This window comes from Podarcis melisellensis, assembly GCF_964234715.1.
Source record: "Podarcis melisellensis genome assembly, chromosome: 6".
Taxonomy (NCBI): Eukaryota; Metazoa; Chordata; class Lepidosauria; order Squamata; family Lacertidae; genus Podarcis; species Podarcis melisellensis.
The window spans coordinates 69,835,306-69,852,732 of NC_138538.1; the positions used below are offsets into that span (position 1 = coordinate 69,835,306).

General features: G+C 42.7%; 1 protein-coding gene across 1 annotated transcript; it reads left to right on the forward strand.

The window, feature by feature from the left end:
* The first annotated feature begins 463 nt into the window (after nt 1–463).
* Nucleotides 464–16,934, forward strand: LMO4 (LIM domain only 4). The gene is made up of 5 exons (XM_081914337.1): nt 464–1,796; nt 4,469–4,707; nt 11,706–11,802; nt 12,148–12,303; nt 16,178–16,934. The coding sequence occupies exons 2-5, from the start codon at nt 4,472–4,474 to the stop codon at nt 16,184–16,186; spliced, it is 498 nt and encodes a 165-aa protein (XP_081770463.1). The 5' UTR covers nt 464–1,796; nt 4,469–4,471; the 3' UTR covers nt 16,187–16,934.
* The last annotated feature ends 493 nt before the right edge of the window (nt 16,935–17,427 follow it).

Sequence of the window (17,427 nt, forward strand, 5' to 3'; positions counted from 1 at the left end):
GTCCACCAACCACCCCATCCTGACTGATTGAATTTATATACCGCCCTATACCCGGAGGTCTCAGGGCGGTCCACGGAACAAAATCAGAATATAAAACCACAAAATGTTCTGTATTTTGCCAGAATAAAGATGATCTACTCGCAGGGTGGGGTGGGGGGTATTTGCAAATGAATGAGCTTTTTTAAACCTGCAAAGCAACACTCTGCATGAAGGTGGTGGACACTTGACAAGCGAGCTCCCTGATAAAAAGTGAGCACATCGCCACTCTTAATATTTCAAAGTTTCGTCGGGGGTTGTTCCCAGCAAAGGAGAAGCCCTCATGAGGGGATTTCGCCTGTTACTTTTGGGCGAGAAAAGGATAAAATTTTGTTCTCGCGACCCCCCGTTTCCTTGACGCCCCTGCGCGTTCTGCCCAGAAGTTTAAACTCCCAACGGAATTTAACGGACTCCGCTCCCAAAGGCGCGCGCAGGAGGCGACAGCACAACCTAACCTCATCCTATCACGTCTTCCGCCCACCCTCCTGGCTCGGCTCCCTCAGGTGATTTTAAGTTTCGGAGCTCGCGGCCTGCGACCCTACGCATAGTTTGTGCTGGGGGGGGGGGTTGCGTTCGAGTTTTAAGCGCGTGTTAATAAGTGCTTCTTCTGGTCCCGAGGAAGGGCGCGCAGAAGGACCGGGGCCTTTAATGACAGGAAGGACTTTTAAGCACGGCGGCCGAGGAGGAGACGGTCTGCCGGACGAGGAGCTGAGTGAAGCGGACGACGACAACGACGTCCTACCCCCTCCTCGCTCGCTCGCTCGAGCTTCTGCCGCCCCGCTCGGCTCCCCACCTGACTCGGTTCCCTCCTCCTCCCTCCCCCCAGCCCCGTTCCTTTGTCCTCCCGCTCGCGATTGGCAGGTTTTATTATTCCGCCTCAACAAGCCGCGAGCGGATTGGCCGGCGCGGCTGTGACGCGAGGGGCCGAGCCGCGGAGTAGTTGGGGTTCTGCTCTGTCAGTAACACATGGGCAAGAGCGGCGGAGAGAGGCAGCGAGGAAGGCGCCAGCGGGGTGACGGAGGCCTCCTGTGCGCGCGTCCGGAGACGAGGCAGCGCCGCCCGGGGAGCCGCGGAGGGTCGTGAGAGGAGGAAGGAGAAGCAGAAGAAGCCGCCGCCTCCTCAGTCGTCGTCGTCGTCTTAACAGCAACAGCCGCGCGCTCCGGTTCCTTCGCTGCCCCACTCTCGGGACTTTCCCCCTGCGTTGGCCGTTGGCGGCGAGAGGCTTTGGAAGCCGCCCGAGCCCCGCGACAGGGAGGTGGCGGCGGGAAAGGGGTGGGGGGGGAAGCGCGAGCCAGCTCGGAAGTGCGGCCACATCTGCCAAAACTTAACCCAGCTATTGCAGCAGCAGCGAGAGCGGCGTCGGCGCCGCCGCCCGTGCTCGCCTTTTGCAGCAGCAGCAACAACCCAGCTCTGCATCTCCCCTCGAGGGGAAGCAGCGAGAGTAGGACGAAGAAGCAGCAGCAGCAGCAAGGAAGGAAAGGAAAGGAGGGCTGGAGCAAACGCTTCCCGGACATTTCCAACACCACCACCACCTCCTCCCTCCCAGCCCGGGGCTGCTTGCAGTTCCCTGACCCGGACTGAGGGTTGCTGCTCCGCGTAGCCCGGCGAGCGCGCTGGGTTTGCTCCGAATTGCTCCGCCGTCCGTCGGGATCGAGCCGGGCCAGCCCACCAGCACCAACCCGCCGGTCTCCCCCTGCGAAAGCTCTCCCGAAGCTACAGCCACGTTGTCCACGGCCTCTTGCACCATAGAGGGGAAACAGGTAAGATCGTGGGCGCGGGAGTGGAGAAAGAGCGAGCTGCTTGGTGGTGCGTTTTTTCTTCTTCTTTTGGATGATTGTAGCTGTTTCTCCTTTCCTTCCCCCCTCCACTTCGTTGCGGTCCGGAGTGGGAAGTAAACACGGCCACCCCCGCCATCGCCTGGAATCAGATTGTGTGTGTGGGGGGGGGGGGAGCTGGCTGCACCTCCCGGGAGCCAAGCGGCGGCGGGGCCGCCCGCAGCCCGGCGTAGCGGTACAAAAGGCTGCCTGCTTTGCCCCGCGCTGCTTCTCTCTCCACCCCCCCCCCGCCCGGTTCAGCCTGGGAGTCGCGGAGGAGGTGGGAGGAACGGTCGCCCACTTTCTTTGTAGTAAAAAAAAACCACTTATTTTGAAACAGTGGCAGGTTTGGAGGAGGAGGAGGAAAGGGAGAAAGAATAATCTTAAGTGAGGTATTTGCTCTCTTCTCTCACTCTCCTTTCTCTTTCTCTCTCCCCCCCTCCTTTTCTCCTCCTTTTTGTTCAGGGGAAATCTGATGAATCAACCTAATTAAAACCAAGCCGTGAATTAAGCATCCATATTTTTTTATTTTTTTTTGGTACTACAAATTGCAAGCTCTACGCTTGTCCCTCCCTTGGTCTCCATTAAAATCACCAGAGACGTTGTTAAAAGGAGGGGGGGGGTGTGTTTTGCCTCTAGCTGCCAGCTCTCCTTTCTGTTTCATTGCCTCTGTTCCAGGACCTAAATTGCTTGGCTGTGTAATTACCAGAGTAAGCCTATTTAAGTTAAAAGCTTTCCTTCTCTTTCTCTGCCCCCACCCCCCCAACTCCAAATGAAACTTGATGAGGGCCCGTCCTTAGTTATCAAGGGAGTCACTTTCTGGTCAGTCCTCTTGATTCATCTCTTTTAGATTTAATCAGCATTAAGGTATTGCTTGTCCTTAAGAGCTTTAGCTTAATGGGGTTACTGGATGCTTCTGTCAGTGTAGCGTTTCCTTTTATATATAATATTTACCTTTCAACAAAGACAGGGTGGGTGGGAGCAAGGCAGTGGCGCTTGTGTGGGGTGTTTTTGGTCTTGGAAAGATGGGAAGTAGGTTTAGCATACTTTAGGAATCCTTTTTGCTTTTAATCAGAAGTAAGAAATGCAGATTCATATTGCTGGAAATGGTAACAAAAGGCCATTCCATGAGTTAAATGCATCAGAAATCAATTTACATAAAGGTATATGATGCATTCAGAGAAATGCAATGCTAATGGCTTTTAGAGTGGTTCTCTTTCCCAAGTCTCGGGGTTTTTAGTTACAGTCTTAATTGGTGCAGTTCGCAGTCTGGTTTATTGTGTGGTCAACTGAACATATGATCAGGAGTTATTTTGAAGGAAATCCTGTTTTGTTTGGTCCTTTTAATTTTTTTTAAAGTGGCCTATTTTAAGGACCCTGAAGCTTCTGATGTAACTTAGTTGGGCAACTAAGTGGCAGGAAAAGTTTGCCCTCTCCTCTTCACTCTTTCGCTTCAGAGGTATATGTCTTAGCAAACAGCCAGATGCTTTAGCTTGAGCATGGACAGCTTACAAAGGACAAAGGGAAAACACACTGCTTAATTGGCAGTAAATAACTTGATCTTTTTATAGTGCAAATGACTGAACAGTAGCCTGTTCGACTACTGGATTTGAGGCAGAGCAAATTAATCAGTTTGGAGTAAGCTTTATGAATTGGTTCCATTATTAATCTCCCTGTTGCCCTGCTTGTACAAAGCATTTATTAGAAAGTGAGAAACACGCTTGTGGGCTTGCATGTGTGTCTATTTCCACCTCCACCCCTCCCCAAGCAGCACTTTTACAGCCAGCCATGCTAGCTGTTTCCTGAGTGGGGCATGCTTGATTGTTCTGCCTCTCTGCTTTTACGCAAAACTTTTTTTTTTAAGGGCAACAAAGCGCTTAGCATTTAAATTGCTGATCAAGGGCAGATTAGTGAGACAAAAGTAGATGTGTTTGTATAGGAAGTTAACAGGCTTCTGAAAGTTAAGTGATCTATTATTATCCAGTAAAGCGTCCTTTGGGAGGAGGACCCCACTTTCATTTGATCTTTTGAATAAATAAATAAATAAATAAATAAATAAATAGGGACGATCCTGGCTGAGCCCTTGCAGATAACAATAGCATGAAAAGGGAGACCTTGAAAAACTAGTTTCACAACTTTCTCACAGTTTTCTCCGGAGCTTATACTTGCCTCTCCTGTAAAATAGAACCAAACAATCCCCAGATCATTCCCAGCTGGTGAGCTACAGCTGCACTCCCCAAGAGTTGTGGTCAGGGATTGTGGCCTCACTCTGGCTGTTTTTTTATGCCATTCTCATTTTAGGACTGTGGGGCCCAGCAATTTATATCTGGGAGGGCCATGTAGACTGTGAGACTCCAGGTGTGTGTACTTTCCTGGCAGCAAACAAAGCGGGGGTCACTCTAAGTTTGACAGCAGTATTGCAAGCTAAAACTGTCATTGAGCACCACCAGCCAACTTGGAAGGGGAGGCAGCTAATTAACCCAGAACAAAGGCTCTGAAAAGTAAACAAGTTGCTGCTATTCCCCATCTTTCTTGGGCTGGGAGGGGCAGGTTGCAAGAGCTCTTAGTCTGAGAATCCCTTCGTCTCATTTTTCTTTATTTCTTATTCCCTTATCCAGACCATGGTGAACCCAGGCAGCAGCTCGCAGCCTCCCCCGGTCACCAGTGGCTCCCTCTCATGGAAAAGATGTGCAGGCTGCGGGGGGAAGATTGCTGATCGCTTCTTGCTCTATGCCATGGATAGCTATTGGCACAGCCGGTGCCTGAAGTGCTCCTGCTGCCAAGCCCAGCTGGGAGAAATTGGTACGTCCTGCTACACTAAGAGCGGCATGATCCTGTGCAGAAACGACTACATCAGGTGAGAGAGACACAGGGGAAGTTAGGCTGGTTTGCTGGTTTCTTGAATACACGACTCCATACTTTTCCTATGAAGCAGAAGGAACTGCAGGCCAGAAATACCTCTGGTTGCAAAGGGTAGTTCAAAACTAGAAGCCTGATTTAATGAAACAATCCTTTTCCTGGATTACAGTAGAAAACTTTGGTAGATGGCTCAAGGAGAGGTGTGGTAGAATAAAACTCCTAAAGTGATCCTAAACGTTTAAGAGAGAGGTCCTGGTTTAAAACAGTTGGCTGCCCAAAGCTACTATGGTAGTGGGGCAGAAGGACGTTTGTTTGGAACCTAAAGGGGTGAGAGCGAGCATAGAGTTTGCTAGAACAGTGGCGGGAAACGGCTAAAACAGTGAGAGAGCTACCCTTTCAGTATCTGATTTATTATATTTTTATTTGCATAAGCACCTTTAAATGAAAATGGAATGACTCATTCTCTGTATTCATTGTGAAAGAGTTGATTAATTGTTGGAGGGACTGTGACCGTCTCCTGTGCCAAACTCTGCACACCCAACACAGTGGTAATACATGCTTTCCTATTGCTGTGGAGCATATCTTTCAGTATAAAAGTGAACAAGTGTATAGTTTGGTCAATGTTTAAAATATTTCTTATTGCATCCAGTATTCTGCATCTCCTCCGCTTTGCATAACAAAAATGTGTTTGTTTCTTCTCCCCAACCCCACTAGTTTTAGAGCAATTAATAGGAAGAATTTAAGAGGTCCAGGTGCCCATTCAATCTTTTCAGGTGAACTCAAGCTCCTTTAAACTCATTTTGAAAGGAGGCATTTTGAAGGATTACACATTTAATTTGAGTAAATGACTTGATAGACTGATGCACATGAATGCTTTGAGGAGGTGTTCTAGTTCAGCAGCCAGTAATTAAACAGCCCCCTCCCACCTTCTTTGGCATATAAAGAATGTGAGGTAAAGGCATATGGAGTTTTTTTCTAGATAGTCTTGATTTTCATACTTAGAATAGATTTGAAAAAGTATCCCAGTTCTTGGAAGGAGTGAGCAAGCTTTAGTGGTTAAAATCATCTCTTTGTGTCTATTTTCAGATACTTAGTTATAAATATTTTGAGCCGATTTCTTCTGGAATTTGTACATTTAACTATGTAACAACTCTGTAAGTTGCATACTAAATATTACTTTGTTTTGATTCTGGAGGCAACAGCATTTTGAATCGGTGACACCAATAAGGAGACCCTTTCTTGTTCTGATAATGGCTCTTCTTTATGCTAGCACCTTCAATCAGCTAAATAGAATACAGAAAACAAAATGGCAATAGAAAGGTTTTAAGGGATTGCAGCATTCATTTTGCTAAGTGTGTGGATTTTTAAAGTAAATGCTTGAAAATCAGTGTGTGCAGGCTTACAGCGATGCGTTCTTGATCCCTGTCCGAAGCAACTGCATAAGCGAGACAGAATTCTAATTAAATAGAGCAGAACGGTTAGAAAAAGAGGTTTGTTTGAAGTGGAAAAATTGACACTACTGTTCAGATTCAATGAACAGTACAGATTTCGTCTCTCTCTACTAAAACCATCAAACAAACCTCTTCTGATCACTACTAATTAAAAAGAGAAGTTGTCTACTGTATGCCTAAGGCAAGTTCAGGCCAGCTTATTGGAATCTCTGCCTCAGGTTTTTGTGTGGCCAAAACTTATTACAGTTTTAATATAGGCTATTATAAATAGGGTGCTTTATCAGATGGTAAATTTGAACTGATTTTGTTCCATCAGTCTGACTCTTCACTAGAACTGAATAGCTTGTCCAATAAAATATGGATACTTGAGTGTGCACTTCTGGAAGCTTATTTGTTCCGTAGGATAAAGGTCTACTGACCCAAGTACATAAAGTTCCAGCATTTTCATCTGTGACCCTGATGACTCAGACATAAGTAGCTACATGTCCTAATGTACTAACAAACAAGATGCTACCATTTTACAAGTGCTCTTCAGTGTGTGTGGTTTTTATTGAGGATCATGTAGGAAAATATATAGAAATAAGTCGTGATTTTGTTCTTTTGACTGCTTGCAGAAATTTCAAAGTTGATCTTAATGGGACTTTCAATGAGATGATTGTTCTAAAGCTTAGAGACAAATTGATCATTCAGCCTCTGAGGTGATAGGGACTGACTGATTGAAGTCTCTTGATAGGACAAGACAACTATGTTTGTTTTTTTTAAACCACCACTATGGGCCTCTACAACTAAATCTGGGTAGTGGCTTTACCAAACCAGCCTTACCTTATCTAAGGATTGCCACAGATTTTATTGGCAGCAGAGGGCTGTGGGGTGTTCATGTAAGTAAAAGGATGGCAATACATTGACTCTTCTCTGACCCCTTAACTCACAGCCATAGTACCCTAAGCAAAGGAAGAATTTATTTGGAAGGGAGAAGGGTGATGGGCAGCCCTCCCAGCTATGAGATTCTAGATAAAGCAGCAGCGTGGCAGTGAATCTGCACAATTAAGAGCTTTAATTAGTGTCTCCTCCATTTTCTCTTAGTTCTGATAGGTTTTATCTAATGAGATCTCGTCCCTGGCTTAGATCTGCCTGGAATGACGTGTCCAAAATGAATGAGAGCTGTGTCGCAAACAAAACATTTAATTAACAAAATTGGCCTTGGAGAGAGCAAGAGAGAATAGGCTGGGGGGGGGGGGGTTGAAAGAGGTGGTGGGGAGGGAGAAACAAACTAGGCTTTTCTTAAAGGGCTAGTGCTGCTTGAGAACTTTTTCTGTACAAATGTCTATTTAATATGGTTATAATCTCTTATATCCCACCTGGTGTTTGCTACTGAGGTGGCAGTGGAAATATATTTTTGGGTTGGGGGGGCAGGTGAGGAGCATATAGCCTTGCCTAGATCATGAGAGCATGGTCACCCCCCCCCAAAAAAAAAGTGTTCGTGGCACTGTGCTTGACATGCCGGGCGGCAAGCACCTGATTCCCATTCCAACAGGCAAAAGATGTTCTCTGTTCTCCTTGCTGCTCATTGCCATTCACGTGGGCTGTCTGTCCACAGTATGAGCCATTTGAGGAGGGGAGGAAAGGGAGGGAGCAGCCAAGCAACGAGTTCATTTTTCTGGTAATCAACAGCAAGCTGCTATATTCAGGGAATGCTGTCCCTTTAATTGAACAGGCTAGGTAATTAAATGGCATTTTTCCAATAGGACGTGCTAGGTAAATCTAATAGTTGGTTATTTAATATCACTTTGAAGTCTGCCCACTCAAGCACAATGACAGCACAGGAGCATGTGAACTATTAGCTTGGAAAAAAAATCCAGGATCTCAAAAATTAATTAAATCGCATGCAATTTAGGGGGAACGTTTATCTTGATTTGTCATAACAGAATTAATTCAAGGCCTCCAATTCACTTGGGGGCAGATCTGTTACTCTGAATTAACCAAGCGTAATTTGGCTGATATTTTTTCCTCTCTCTTCCCCCCTTCTCTCTCCCTCTCCCTCTAATGCAGCACTTGCACAGCCGCCTTCCTCCCCCTTAAGTATCAATAGCTTCTGGTGCTTTTAAGGTGCTTGGGCTGTAGTTATGCTGAAGTACCTTTAATGGACTTGGCTGTAGGCATAATTTTTTTGCGTAGCCTTTGTTACATCTGATACAGCTGGCACAGAATTTGGATCCGGTATAGGAAATCTGATGGAAAACCAATTGCTTCTGGATCAGTAGCTTTGGATGTGCTTTTCTTTCAGCTAGGAAGTTTGGATGCTTCTGGGTACAGATATGTCACCCCCTCCCTTCTCCTCCTCTCTCTCCTCTCCCCACCTCTTTCAGGTGCAAGGGGAAAATTGAACTGCGGGACTGGCAATACAAAACTCTTTGTGGTGCAGAGCTGTTTGGTTTCCACAGCATGGTAAAAATCCCCACACTGCACCTTACTTTTCTGTAGTTTATTTTAAAAATGTTCCAGTTGAATAAATAGAAATTTTCAGCTAGCCCCCCCACCCCACATCCTCTTGTTCCCATCTCATCACCTCTGTCCGCTTCCAAAGGTTTTGAATGAGGAAGAGAGTTGGGATTAATTTAAGGTGGCATTACATAATGCTGCAAAATGTAGGACCTTTCATCCATATATGGAACATCTCAGTGTTGGTGATTGATTGTGTTGCCCAAATGTTGAAATATTAACAACCTCTTTGGACTCCAAGACCCAAAGAGAGGAAACTGAAACCACTTCTGTCATCGCAATTAAAGAGTCCCCTGGCTTTAATTAGCCTGACCTGGGGTATCTCTCCCCCATTGCTGGAGTTAAAGAGAAAAGAGCCCATTAAAGTCCAGTCTGAGACCGATAGTTACTTAATTGAGCACCTAAAGCCTCCAGCCTTTTAAATTAAATACTGTCCTGGACAGTCTCCCTGATTAGCTAATTAACTCTACTCTCTCACAGAACCCATATAAAAACAACTTTTCAGGATGAGGGTAGTTAACAATGATTGTCTTCCTCCATGGTGAAACAAAAATTATCTGAAGCTTCTGATAAAGTGCCGCAAAATAAGAGTATTCTCATTAGTAGGAAAGAAAAGCATCTAAAAAAAGTAACGGGCAAAGTCCTGGACATTTGCTTCAGTAGTAGCCTAACTCTGCAGATTACGTAGACTGCCTTAAGTTAGTTTTGGCTGTGACTTCCGAAAATTCAAATTCTTTTAGAACGAGGCTGGCTGTGTGTGTGTGTTTAAAATGATGTACAAGTAGCTTTTGGGATTACATTTTTGACTTGCAATTATTAAAATTTAATTTAGATGCACAACCACCATTGCTCAGGAAAGTTTGTATGATACACACATACTTTATGAAGAGAATGTGTCACAGTTAAAGCATCATGATTAAAAATGATTTTTAAATTGTGTGGTGCGTTTGAAATCCTCGCCTCTTCCACAGGAGGCTGTGAAAGAGGGTTTTTTTTCTGTCTTGCCTCCTTTAAAAGAGGGGTGTGTGCCTGTGTGTACTTATGGGAAGAGAGTATTCATACAGCTATGAGATCTTCCTTTTGCCATTCTAGAAAAGCTTCCGTTGTAATTTTTGCTGCCACTTTAGTCACAGTTCTGCAGATGGACCTAAATATGCCTTTCTCGCTGCCTCTTTAAATGACTTCCTTCTAGAACGTTGCCACTGATAATGGGGAGTGGTGGAAAGAATACACATAGTGATGCTCTCAGTGAAATCGGTTGTCCTTGTAAATACTTTGAAGTGGTCCTCCTGATCCAGCAGATGCTAGAATAGCATCCATCTCCTTTTTTTCTGGATGGTTCAGCCCTTTTTAGGCTGGAGGTCTTGGTAGTATATTAGTTCAGCTTTCCCTTTGTACCCATTCTGACTCGCAAGAAAGTGTCAGTGTGTTGCGGATCTCAGACTAATTAGTTTTGAAATGGAGTTTTGATTGAACTCTTCAAATCGATGCTGCTGCAAAATTTGTTTCTCAGGCTTCCTATTAAAAGCCATCTTAAGGGGCAGTTTTACTACTCTCCCTGTCGTTCAGTCGATACATTTAATACCAACTTACAGGCTATTTTCAATAAAGTGGCGACAGCAAATTAGTAGTTTGAACATGACAAGCCTCCCTCTGCAAGCACTGATTCTGGAAAACTCAAAGCAATTATTTTCGTCCCCCCTCCTTGATACGGAGGCACGCAGCAAACATTCAGATCACAGCATTTTCAGTAGTAACGCGTCCTCCAGACTGATACACAAGCACGAATGTATGACTTTACTATTGGGCAAAAAAGGCAATGGAAATAATTAATATTATGACACCAGTACATTTATTTTATAGATGCTATTGCACTCTCCCTCCCCCCCCCCAGCACCCAAATCATAAGCCATGGGAGGGGGAGCCTGCCAGCTAGTTCAGATTCTTACTTCACTATGAGATGGTCCATCATTGTAATAGCTGTGGGTGCAGTGAGAAACTGCAGAAAAGCAAACAAGAGAGAAAAAAGCCAATTTAAAAATTCTAGCATACATATTCTGTAAAAGTGGGAGAGCAATATTCATTAAAGTATTGTAGCTCAAATCAGTATGTTGTGCCTTTAAATGCATTAGAAGAATTGTGTATATTTTCCTTCAGTCCTTCCCCCCTCCTTCCTCTGCTTTCCCTCTTCTCTCTCTCTCCCCCCCCCCACCCCCATGGCAGATGTTGTGGTCTCATTTGATTGCATAGGAAAACTGCAGTGATACAGCAAACACCCAGAGAGATATGATGACAAATGGGTCCAGATCCCGGTAAATTACTTTCTGCTCAAATCGAAATTTCATTCAGTTTGTTGCTAGCAGAGATGAAGTAATCTAAATTGTGGACTCAGGAGCAGATAGAGGGAAGTTGGAGCAAGCATTTCATTATCAAGAGAGAGAGAGAAGGTTAGGATGAAAGAGATGAGCAGAGGCAAATCTAAAGTGTTGACACCATGATTGAAAAGGTTAACCCATACACATTATATATCAACCTGGATAGCCGAGAGTTTCTAATGGAAACTCTGCCCTGCTAGAGGTTTACTGGAGTTTCAATACACTGAGCATGATGTCGTCTTAGATATACAATCAAATCCTCTTAACCCTTTTGATGACTCATCTCTCAAGATATGATTAAAGTACAAAAAAGTTCTTCATATAATTTCAAGGACACAATGCATTTAAACTCCAGTCATGAATTCTGTCCCCCTTTTTTATGACAAACCCAGTAATCTGATAAAAAGTGTTGTACAGAATTGGCTTGTGTTGCTGGATGCAAGTTAATATTTTATTAGATCCTGTGCTTCCAAGTCTTGAGAGGTCTAGGGTGCTCCTGTGGCAATTTGGCTTGTGTTGCAGTCTCTTAAATTATCACGCCCCAAAGTATGTAAACAAGCTTCAGGGGTGGATTTTGACAAGTTGAAATGGCTCTTTCAGAACTGGCTTCTTGATTCACAAGTGTCTCAGGTGGGGGGAGAAAATAATAAGCATCACCTTTTTGTTTTCAGGTTATTTGGAAATAGCGGCGCTTGCAGTGCTTGTGGGCAGTCAATTCCTGCTAGTGAGCTGGTTATGAGAGCACAAGGGAATGTCTATCATCTTAAGGTAGGAAAAAATTGCCTTTCTGACACTGTCCCCGCCCTCTACCCCAAATATTGCAGCACCTGTGCACAGATCTATATTGGAATAAAAGCAGCGCAGCGTCTGCTCTAAATTCGTAAAACGGGCTTAGTCATAAATGGAAAGGCTTTTGAAGTTGCGTATGTTGTCCTAGTGATTAGTTGTGCTGCAGGTCTGAACACACTATTGGGTTCCAACAGGTGCAGCTTCCTGTATTTGGCCAAAGTCCCATATATCCCTTAACTTTGTCGTAATTCAGATTATAATTTTTTTTGCGTTTTTAATGCCCTCCCTCCAGTTTTAACTTTGCCTTTTGTTCACCCATTTCAGTGTTTTACGTGCTCTACCTGCCGGAATCGCCTGGTCCCTGGAGACAGGTTTCACTACATCAATGGCAGTTTATTCTGCGAACATGATAGACCTACAGCCCTCATCAATGGTCATTTGAATTCACTTCAGAGCAATCCACTACTGCCAGACCAGAAGGTGAATATTGAACAATTGCTAATGGACCTTATTAGAGTTAAAACAAGATTAATACATTTTTCAGCCTACTACTGAATATCTTTCAAATGGCTTTACACGATGGAATGTAGTGAAATGGGGTAAAGCTCCAAACATTGAGGTGCTTGAATTGTGAAGTGACTCCAGTTTAATTTGGGTCAAGCGTGTGTGTGTGTGCGCGCGCATTTGCTAAAACAATTCTGGCAGTCAAGAAGACTTGTGGGATACAATCTGGATCTGTCTTAACAAGTGCATGTACTTAATTGTAGCATTCTAGAGTCAGATAAGCTAATGGCACAGTAGTGGTTTGTAGAATCATTGCAGTAGCATTAGAAAAGTAGTTACATTATTTGGTTCAGTTAGAGTTGGCTTGATTTTCAAGAAAAATGCTTTACTTCATTTGTTCATGTCCGTTATGTCTCTTTAGTTTTTGGTATTAAAGTGTAATATGGCTTACTCACTAGCAGAGTAGGGAACAGTTTTAATCAACAGTTGTCCTGCACCTCTGCTGTAACTGGACAGTTTTTAGATCTATTTTAATCTCCCTAATAAGTCCCATAGCTATGCAAGTGAGTGCATTTTGATAACTGCTATGCCTAATTTATAATAATTACTGTCAACCTTCAGTTAAGGGACTGTTCATTCCACACTGGTCCAGAAAACACTGAATGCACAAGTCTTGCACATAATTTTATTCACATCATATTTCATACTGATTATGTATTGATGACATTGATTCATTTACTCTTTACAGCGCCACTTGCATGGATATTAAATCTTATTGACCACAGATGAATTTTAATTTCAGATTGGTGATGGATTTTTCCATCAGCTCTGATAGTATATTTGACTTTTTCATCATTAACCCAGGCAATCACACAGCACTGAGTTATTGCATTGAAACAAAGTGCACACTTCACTTGGTAATTCTTTATGGATTTACAATAGGGACTTCATTAATGTCTGTTCCAAGGATAGCAAAAATAACATTTATCTGTTAGTAGGAATTTTGAAGATAAAGTCTTTTTTATAAAAAGAAAGGAAGAAAAAAGAAATGAACAAAGCAGCCCTTGGGCAACTTATGAAGTCTGCAGCATCAGGGAATCTTTAGAGGCTTAATATGTTCAGAAGAACATGAACTTGCCCCTTAATAGGGGTTCATTGCTATAAGTATGTGTATTCTAGAAAGCTGCCCTAAATTTAATAGTGACCAAGTGTGTTGTATGTTAGATGTAGTTAAGGACTCCCATGCATTCTATACTCCCAATAAAAATCCTACTGAGTTCAGTAGGGCTTATTCCTGTGTAAGTGAGTTTAGGAGGACTGCCTTCTTTAAATATTGTTTTGGAATCCCCTATAGGCCTGGTGCTATCCTCAAGTCCCTGTTTCTAAATAACTGTTTAAAATATAGGGAATACTTCTTGCATCTAGTTCAGCTTTTTTGTGTATCCGTTTGTTTTGTGCATGCAGTAAAAGTTTAATATGCTTTATGGTGCCTTTGTTCTTGCTGTGCTTCAGCAAAAGTAATACTAATGTTGGCAGTTACAGAGGAGAGATAAGTGTGGAATAGAAACAGGGATTCAGGGGCTGCAAAGCTGTATTCATCCTACATGTAACTCTTTGTGCAGGAAGACTTCAATAAGAACAGTGCCTGGATTCTGTGGCTATTAACTGCATAGCTACAGTATGTTAAAGAGGGAGGCAAAGAGGTGCTGAGAAAGATGCAGGGAGGGATGGACGACAAAGTGATGTTCTCAGCGGGTGACACTAATATGGCCTAGTGAGTGGCTTATCAGTTCCACAAGTGGGGTTGTGTGAGGGTGGTGTACTATAAGTTAAGCCCAATTTTCATGGCTGAAGTTTAATAGGATTCTAGAGTCCGGGAAGAAAGCGGATTGTGCGCTTTTTTGGCACTGCATATTTTTGGGTTACTAATCTATGCATTACTCAGAGGGAAAAGTTAGAATTCTCAGTCCAGTAAGCTTGTTCTGCTAGCACCACAGAAAGCCCTTCACAAATGAAGCTGTTGTGTGCGGTTGTGCTGTGTTATTTGCTCCCATCCCTCTTCCACACTCCATTTTTAGCCTCTTCCTTTGGCTTCCCTATCATTTGAATTGTAACTCGTTGGACAATGAGTGCTTCTGATCTCTGCTGTTTACAGTACCCAGCAAAGCCTTGCTGCTTTAACAAATGTTATGGGGAGCCTGAAAACAGTCCTGATGTAGCACCCTATATATTCCACCTATAGAAATAGTAGCCCATACTCTGCTTTGCCCATTGGTATTTTATTGGTGATGGACAACCTGAAGTCGGCCAAGCAAACTCTGGAATTAGATTGATTGCATTGTGACTTGTTTGCTCTGGCCCTGGTTAGTATAATTTCTGCATGATGGCCAGGAGTTGATGTTGCCCTAATAAGCTGGTTCCAGAGTCCTCCTTTATTTTAGAAGACATCAACCATCCAGCAGGGATGGGAAGCCTGTAGCCTCTAGCATGAACCACTTCTTAAACCATATCCTTACTATCATAAACAAAATATTGTACTACCACCCCCAACCATGGACACCCCCCCAAAAAAGCTGGGTGCTTGATGGAAGTTTATGATGTCCTGTGCAGATTTTGTCACTTTGTAGCTGAGGAATGTTGTCTAAAAGCTCATCAAGTTTCTTTCCTACTCCCTACTCTTAAAACCCTTTTCACAAGGTATAAGTTTTCCTTTCATTGGTGATGATCAGAGCATTTGCTTGGCTCTAGCTCCTATACTTTTAAATAAAGCATGAGTTAGGTTACGTTTTGCTATTCTGTCTGTTGCAGAGAATCTTCTAGTTTACATATCGCTCAACAATTCCCTTGTACTTACATAATTGGTATTGTCTCTGTCCATAGTAGAGGACACTTGATGCTCATTTATTAAATATGCTTGCTGGCTGCTCCCTAATCTTTGTTCTGGACAGACAAATTACCTTTCTCACACTGAGCATCAGCTCTGGGGAATTAAACCTCCAAGCTTCCACCACTTTAATTAGCTTGAAAGTGGGGGGTTGCAGTTACTAATAGACCTCAGGCTTTTAGTAACTTGGGGAAAGGGTAAAAAAAACAAAAACTTCCTAGGAAGCTCAAAATGTCATTTAAAAACCATAAAAATCTAATATATTATTTCATTTTGGTAATTGCAAACAGATTGCATTTGAAGACTGTCGATCGTTTCTACTTTATCCATGGAAGTTAGATTTCTGTCGAGCTAGGCATTTTTAATTATCACAATTCATTAACACATCACTGTGGAGGCACATGTTTGACTTCGTATATTACAGAGTTTATGTAACGTTAACTAACATAGCAGATGAGGAATCTTAAATGGGAGGAAAATATTCCAAAATGTCTATATTTAGCTTTTGTGCTATGCAGCATGTTAACTAGCGTTGCCTAGGGGAGGGTATCTTATTTGCTTTAGACAGAATTTTTCCTAATTTAGAAGATCACTTTACTTTGTGTGCTTCAAAGGCAAGGCGTGTCATTTCATCCCTGTCCAAGGGAAATGCATCTTTTATAAAAGAAAAAAAGTAACTGTAGGATTTCCCATCAGAAGCTTCTATCTTTCCTTTGTGATAAATGTATCTTGCTGCTGTCAAAACTTAAAGGACATTATTATTATATTATTATTATTACATTTTTAGTGTGGTTTCCCCCCGTTTGAACTCTTCAGGGACTTGGATAAGTATTGCAGAAAACCTTTAATTGAGTCGCAGTTGGAAAGTAATTTAATAAGATAAGCAAATAAGGAGAATGCGAAACCAGTCACACTTGACTCAAATCAAGCATTTTAGCTAAGATGCCCATTTTTATTTCCTTGCAGGTCTGCTAAAAGGTCAGAGTACTGCAGAATGCGTGCCTTCATCTCAAACTTTGTTCATCACAGATGGATCCCATGTCTCCAGTAGACAAGTCACCTTTGTAGCTAGCATCAATGCCAGCTCCATGCCATTGCACCTTCTTTACTCTTGGTTGCCCTTCCCACATTTATTGGTGTATTAAAATGACTGAAAATGAACATTAAGGACTCCATGAATCTGGGCTATTGGGAGACTGTAGAGGAAATGGAGAAAAATGTCCACCAGAAGAGAACAACTTTGGGTGGGGAGGGAGTGGGGGAAATGACTAATGAAGCTAATTAAGATAAGCTTTCGAGTCTGCTTTCTACCCTCATTAACAATTAGCAGGGCACTGGTCAGAATTTGTACCCTGTGTTTTACCTTAACAACATTCTCTTTGCTCTTTGTATATTTAAGTGTTGTAAGGAAATGTGTTTCAAAACTCAAAACATGAGATAAAGGAAAGATGGGGCTCTTGTGATATTCTATCACAAACACTTTTATTGTATCTCTGTAAAATACAATGTATGTATGCATGTAAGTGTTTTTTTTGTCCTAATGTTGCTACTTCCCATGACACAAAAAAGAAAAAAAATCAAGCTCATAGCAGCTACTGTGTAGAAATTTTCACCTACTCCTAATTTGCTGAATGAAGAAGAAGAAAACTTTTATTTGTGATACTTTCAGAGACATTTGCTCTAGTATGGTGTATTTAAATAATAAAAACATAAAATGAAAATACTTGTAATTGAGTGTGACTTCAGTGCACTATAATAATAATAATACAGCAGACTTTCATTCAGAAATGAATTCTTATGCAGCTTTTAACTTTAGAATCTGTTTTTTTCTGCTTTCTAATGGGTTTATGAAAATAAGGAATGCGTTTAACTCTACAGAATAGGTGACTTTTGGCAATGAACTCAAAAGTATTGCTGAGTGTTTCAGATATGCAGATAACGGCAACATTAAACCTGTATTGTGATTCATTTTTTGCTCTCATCAGCTAAGTCATCTAGGCTTTGTGAACAACAGGAAGTGTATATTTCCTAACACTATTGCATCACTCTGTATACAGTACAGTCATGTGGGTTGTCAAGCTAAAAACTCACTAGTGTTTTGAAGACTCTTTTAAAACTTTGGTAATGACACAGCACATGTTCAAGCAGAATTTTCATTTCACTTTAAACCTTTCTGTATCATTATGACTGGTGTTTGGGAGTGGCCAATCAGTTTT